Consider the following 6,624-nt stretch of genomic DNA (forward strand, 5'->3'; position numbering starts at 1 on the left):
CCTTACCGAGCTCAACATTGCCGCCGCCCAGCTTCATCCCAACAGCTGGGCGTTTGTGCGAGCATTTCAAGTGATGTGCGACCATCTGGGGTTGCCCGCATCCGTGGATGTATTTTTGTTTCTCTTCGAAGCCAAGCACCCGGGAGACCGCCTATGGGTTAGCTTGAATGGGATTGCTGGGAGGTCGATCTTCTCCATCTTCCAGCAATCCTATAAAGACTGGAAGGGAAAGTTCGTCCTAGTGCGCCCCAACAACAAGGACACTTCCCTACTTGACGGTTTTCCCTTGTACTGGGTGAACAAGGGGAACAAAGAGTCCAAGAGCTGCTTCAGGAGACCCAGAAGTCCTGATAGCATGGGTGCGTTGGACAGAGATCTCTGCCTCTTTTGGAAGAGTGTGGCGAGTGCCAACATCACCTTCCTCACCACCACCCTGATCTGCTTCGAATTCTTCGAGGACCAACTCGAAATTCGAATAGGTTAGAACATTTGCACCCTTGTTTTGATACTGCTTCTGTTAACTGTTTCTGGGCGTCTTGTGCGTTGCGCGCAAGACTTTGGCTTTATTTTTCTGCACTCTTTATATGCTTTGCTGTTGCATACTGCCTTGTGCATTGACCCTTCTCTCTGAACTAACTCCTGCATTTTCGCTTTATGCAGATAATATGTTGGGCCAAAGCAAGCTCGCGGAATTAAGGGCGCTCGCCCGAACCCACGGGTTGGCGACGGGCTCTCAAATAGTACCGAATTCGGTGGTGGAGATCGCCGCCGCACAGGGTCGATCGCCACCCAAGGGCCTAGCTCCCTCCGACGTCCAGCCCGCCGCCCAACGTAAAAAACTTGTCCTCAAAAGGCCCAAGAGGAAGGCTCCCCAGGTAGTCAACGAGGAGGAGGAAGAAGATGACGAGGTCACCGAAGATGGCCTCGTTACAAAGAGGAAGAGGGTGGCACCTTCTTCACCACCTGCCCCACCCCCTCTTCCAACCTCAACACCTCCATCCATGCCCGCTCCACCTCCAACCTTGCCATCTCCACCAGCTCCTGCCTCACCTGTCCAAGCCATTCCACTGGCAACCGCGCCACCTGCGGTTGAGGCCCAAGAGCCAAATTTCATGGAGGACCCCCCGAGCGCCTCCACACCATATGTATCAGCTGGAGGGGGTCCTCCTTCCAATGCCTCAGTCGCAGATGTTGCTCCAATCGGGGATGAGGTTGCCCACACCTCTCCGATTCTGATCACCGAATCCCCGACGTCGCCACCACGAGCAGAAGCGCTGAAGAACCAACCAAAGAAGGTGGCGACGAAAATCAACAACAGGCCCACTCAGCACCTCTACAAGCAGCAAACCTCCCTCTTGAGGTTACGAGGATGTGGGAGCCTTTATCTGCTAAGCTGAAGACGATAGCAGAAGACATCCCCGCCATCATCACCAGAGCCGTGGAGAGCTCCACCAGGAAACTCCAGGACGACCTCTTCAACCTTAAAACTGAAAACAGCACCATGAGGGTCGAGGTGGAGAAATTGTCCTTTAACCTGACACTCGCGGAAATTGAACACTCCCGAGTGGAGGACGCAATGAGCACCGAGCTCAGATTGGCGCGCAAGGAGGCCACCGAACTCCGCCATAAAGTGCAGCAACTTGCTCAAGAAAAGATCGAACTAGAGAGCAAGATTGTGCCATATCGCGTCAAGGTGACTGACCTGGAGGCTCTCATAAAAACCGACGCCGTCAAGGTGAAGAAGCTAGAGCAAAGGTCAGCCGACCGGGAGATCCTCCTTGGCAAGGTGGAGAAGGCGAGGGATGACGCCATCGCTGAGCTCGACGAAGCCAATAAGAAAAATGGGGAGCTTGCAGCTAAACTGGGCAAGGTGCAAGCAGAATCCACGAAGGTTGCTGAAGACCTTCTCCAGGCTCAAGAAATCAACGAACAACTCAAGAAGCAAGTTGAGGAGCTGGAGCAGCAGAATAAGGGACTGAAAGAACAAGCTGAAGGACTCGAGAAAAAGATTGAAGAGCTTAAGAAGCAAATTGAAGATCTCAATCTGAGTTCCGCCCAAATTCTGGCTGCTGGATTCGAGGCTGCACGGGAACAGTTCGCCTGCTTGTTCCCTGATCTGGATCTCAGCATGGTGTCTCTAAACAATGAGGTGGTGGATGGAAAAGTGGTGCCCGCCGAAGACTAATCAATTTACTGCATCCACTGCTTTTATACTTTCTTTTGTGTATAACTTGTAATAAGCTTTATGTCTTCTCGTACATACGATATTTTACTTTTAATGGCAAAAGTCTGTGCATTTTCCCTCACGACTTCTTCAACTGCTTTAACTTTCCTTGCGTGTTTTACTTCAAAGAAGTGACTTAGCGAAACTGTAGGCACGATCTTTGACTTAACTGCTTCGAACCATTTCAACTTTAAGCAACATTCACTTTAACAACTCGTAATCTTAAGGCAATTAACCTTATCGTAAAAATATTCCTCAAGCAACAAACTTTAACTCAGCTACTGGCTTAAACACTGCTTCGCCCGATCTGCTTCATCAAAACGGGTCTTTAAACTTTCTCGCCACTGTTTGAACTTTTCCTGGTCGCTAGAGACGCTCGGCGATCAGCTTCTTTCTGGCTTCACACCTTGGCCATTGTTCTTTGATCTGGGGGTAGAGGCGCCTTTCGGATCCTCCTCTACCTTCCTGAACTTCAGGACCACAGGCCGGGTGGCTAGGCGCTCTCTTCGAACTTGCCTTAGCCACCTTCCAAACTTCGTCCACCCTTAACACCATACCTGAACTCGTTCGAGACGAGAAGGATTTTATCTTGCCTGAACTCGCTCATAGGCGAGAAGGTCTTTCACTTGCCTGAACTCGCTCATAGGCGAGAAGGTCTTTTACTTGCCTCTACATTGCCCTAGGGGTTACATCTTCTCGCCCCCAGAAACACTGAGGACTTTTCGCTGGTGCCTCTACATTGCTCCAGGGGTTACATCTTCTCGCCCCCAGAAACACTGAGGACTTTTCACTCTTCCTTGCCTGCACTCGCTCATCGACGAGGAGGTCTTTAACTTGCCTCAGGACGCGCGAGGGCGTTGAGGTCTTTTAACTGGTGCCTCCGATCGCCGAAAGACGATGAGGACTTAAAAACTTTAACTGATGCCTCCGATCGCCGAAAAACGATGAGGACTTAAAAACTTTAACTAATGCCTCCGATCGCCGAAAAACGATGAGGACTTAAAACTTTTTAGAAAGCATGCAATATATCTTTAACTTGCCTTGAGTCACATATAAGTGACAAGGTCTTTCTTCAAAACTTTTTCTGAAAACAACAAGCACGCAATCTAAAACAACTTGTACTTTGAAAACTTCTCTTTATTGGGTGGCCTCATTAAAAACCCTCCTTAGGGAAAAAAGAGTGCCCCCTTCAAACTGTTTCAACAGAGACATTGTAATGTAACTTTGTGTTTATCTTTACTTACAAAGTTCTCAACTGTAATACAACTTCAGGTGCGTGGCGTTCCAGGTGCGAGGAATAGCCCCTCCTTCCAATGTCTCTAAGCGGTAGGCGCCGTTCCCGAGCGCCTCGGTTATTCTGAACGGTCCAGTCCACTTGGGTGACAGCTTATTCTCCATCTCGTACTGGTGGGCTTTTCTCATCACCAGGTCACCTTCTCTAAATTGTCTTGGCATCACCTTCGAGTTATATCTTCGTTCAATCCTTCTCTTCACCGCCTCAGCCTTCAATCTTGCCTCTTCCCTGACCTCATCCAGCAGATCCAGGTTCAGCCTTCTCTCTTCATTCGAGTCTTCCTCTACAAAGTTCTGGAATCTCGGCGAGCTCTCCTGGATCTCTACTGGAATCATCGCATCACACCCATAGACCAAGCTGAATGGGGTCTCATGGGTTCCTGACTGCTCGGTGGTGTGGTATGCCCAGACTATACGGGGCACCTCCTCAGCCCAGCTTCCCTTGGCTTTTTCTAGCCTTCTCCTCAAACCTCTCAACAACACCCGATTAGCTGACTCCACCTGGCCATTTGTCTGAGGGTGCTCGACGGATGCAAACACTTGTTGAATTCCCACCCCTTCGCAAAGCTTCTTCAACAGGTGGCTTGCAAACTGAGTCCCATTGTCTGACACCAGGCGCTTAGGCACTCCAAACCGGCACACGATGTTCTTCCACACGAAACCTTCGATCTTGTGTGCGGTGATCTGGGCCACTGGTTTTGCTTCGATCCACTTGGTGAAATATTCAATCGCCACCACCAAGTACTTCATCTGCCTGATCGCCAGCGGGAAAGGTCCCAGGATGTCGATTCCCCAAATATGAAACGGCCAAGGGCTGTAAATTGACTTCAACTCCTCGGGAGGCGCCTTGTGCCAATCGGCGTGCTGTTGGCATTGCTTGCAACATTGGGCATACTTCTTGCAGTCTTTTCTCATCGATGGCCAGTAGTAACCTGCACGGAGAGTCCTCGCGGCCAGAGCTCGACCCCCGACGTGGCTTCCGCATATACCCTCGTGGAGCTCTGCCATGATTCTCGTGCACTTCTCGCCATGTATACATTCCAGGAGTGGGTGAGTGAACCCAAACCTGTACAGATCACCATCAATCAACGTGTACTTGCTAGAATTTTTCTTTACCTTCCTAGCCTCTGTCGGATCCAGTGGGAGAAGGCCATCTGCCAAGCATCGCTTGTACTGTGTTATCCAGGTGTCTGGCTCATGGATAGCACACACCTGCGTCATGTTCACCTTCTCTCCTCGACATGCTCTAATTCTCGGCGATCTCAGAGTTTCTTGCGTCAGGGACTTATGACTTCTTGCTGCATTCTCCGTCGACTTGCTTATCTGAAGAACCAGGTGATCTGCCACAAATGCTCTTGGCGTCTTCAGAGTTTCTTGAATCACCGTCCTCTGTCTATCCCCCTTGCCTGAGCTGGCGAGCTTAGCTAGCAAGTCAGCTCGGGCATTCTGCTCTCTGGGCACATGCACTACTTCAAAGGAGGCGAACGAACTCTTCAATTCCTGCACATACTCCAAGTAAGCCGCCATTTGTGGATCTTTAGCCTGGAACTCGCCTGTTACTTGCCCCGTGACTAGCAGCGAGTCACTCTAAGCCATTAGCACCCTGGCTCCCATCTCTTTGGCCAGCAAAATCCCGGCGATCAGCGCTTCATATTCTGCTTGATTGTTACTGGCTTTGAAGGCAAATCTCAAAGATTGTTCGATCAGCACGCCGTTGGGTCCTTCCAAAATGACCCCAGCACCGCTACCCTGCTGGTTCGACGATCCATCCACCGAGAGTACCCAACGGAAATCGTCCCCTTCAACCCGTGTCGCCTCAGATGAGAGCTCGACTACGAAATCTGCAAAGATTTGCCCCTTGATCGGGCCTCGGGGCTCATATTTAATATCGAACTCTTACAATTCTACTGCCCACTTCACCATCCTTCCCGCAACGTCAGGCTTCTTCAAGACCTTCTGGATGGGCAGGTCAGTCATCACCAGTATGGTGAAGCTATGGAAATAGTGGCGCAACCTCCTCGCCGAAAATACCACAGCCAGCGCAGCCTTTTCTAGGGCCTGATATCTCGTCTCGGGGCCCTGCAACACCTTACTCACAAAATAAATAGGCTTCTGAGCCTGATCTTGATCCTGGGCGAGCACCGCACTCACCGCCCTCTCAGTCACAGCAAAATACAACCTGAGAGGGGTTCCCACCAGCGGTTTGCACAGAACCGGCGGGCTCGCCAGATACTCCTTCAGCTTGACGAAGGCTTCCTCGCACTCCTTCGTCCAAACAAACTTATTATTGCACCTAAGGCACTGAAAATAGGGATGGCCCTTTTCTCCGCTAGCTGACACGAAGCGAGACAGGGCTGTCATCCGACCTGTTAGCTGCTGGACCTCTTTCACCGTAGCTGGGCTCCTCATCGCCAAGATGGCGGCACACTTATCAGGGTTGGCCACTATGCCTCTTTCAGTCAAGAGGAAACCCAAAAATTTTCCAGCCTCCACGCCGAAAATGCATTTCTCTGGATTAAGCTTTAATCTGAACTTGGCGATCGTCGTGAACAATTCTTCCAAGTCCGCAACGTGCTTGCTCTTTTCCGGCGAGGTCACGACCATGTCATCGACGTACGCTTGCACGTTCCTTCCCAGCATCGGTGCAAGTACTCGATCCATCAGCCTCTGGTACGTGGCCCCCGCGTTCTTCAGCCCAAACGGCATCACCTTATAGCAATAGCACGATCTCTCCGTCATGAAGGCTGTCTTCTCTTCATCCATGGGATGCATCTTGATCTGGTTATACCCCGAGAAGGCATCCAGGAAGCTCAGCAACTTACACCCTGCAGCACTATCTACCAGGGCGTCTATGCTTGGTAAAGGATACGAATCCTTCGGGCAAGCTTTGTTCAGGTCGGTGAAATCGACGCACATGCGCCATTTCCCGTTACTCTTCTTCACCAGCACGACATTTGCCAGCCATTCAGGGTACTGGACTTCCCTGATGTGGCCTGCAGCGAGGAGTTTCTGTGTTTCGTCCCTGATCGCCTGCCTCCTCTCCTCGTTGAACTTTCTTCTTCTTTGTCGCACTGGTCTCACCAAATTATCCATCGCCAGATGATGGC

The 6,624-nt window shown here is 50.8% G+C and overlaps 1 protein-coding gene across 1 annotated transcript; it reads left to right on the top strand.

Moving 5' to 3' along the window:
* Positions 1-1,369: 1,369 nt before the first annotated feature.
* LOC137834056 (uncharacterized) lies at positions 1,370-2,185 on the top strand. Its single transcript, XM_068642121.1, has one exon. The coding sequence runs from the start codon at positions 1,370-1,372 to the stop codon at positions 2,183-2,185; it is 816 nt and encodes a 271-aa protein (XP_068498222.1).
* The last annotated feature ends 4,439 nt before the right edge of the window (positions 2,186-6,624 follow it).

This window comes from Phaseolus vulgaris, chromosome 5 (assembly GCF_000499845.2).
Source record: "Phaseolus vulgaris cultivar G19833 chromosome 5, P. vulgaris v2.0, whole genome shotgun sequence".
NCBI classification, from domain to species: domain Eukaryota; kingdom Viridiplantae; phylum Streptophyta; class Magnoliopsida; order Fabales; family Fabaceae; genus Phaseolus; species Phaseolus vulgaris.

What these genes read in the sequence shown, in the direction of transcription:
- LOC137834056 (XM_068642121.1), top strand. Translation starts at nt 1,370, where the DNA reads ATGTGGGAGCCTTTATCTGCTAAGCTGAAGACGATAGCAGAAGACATC.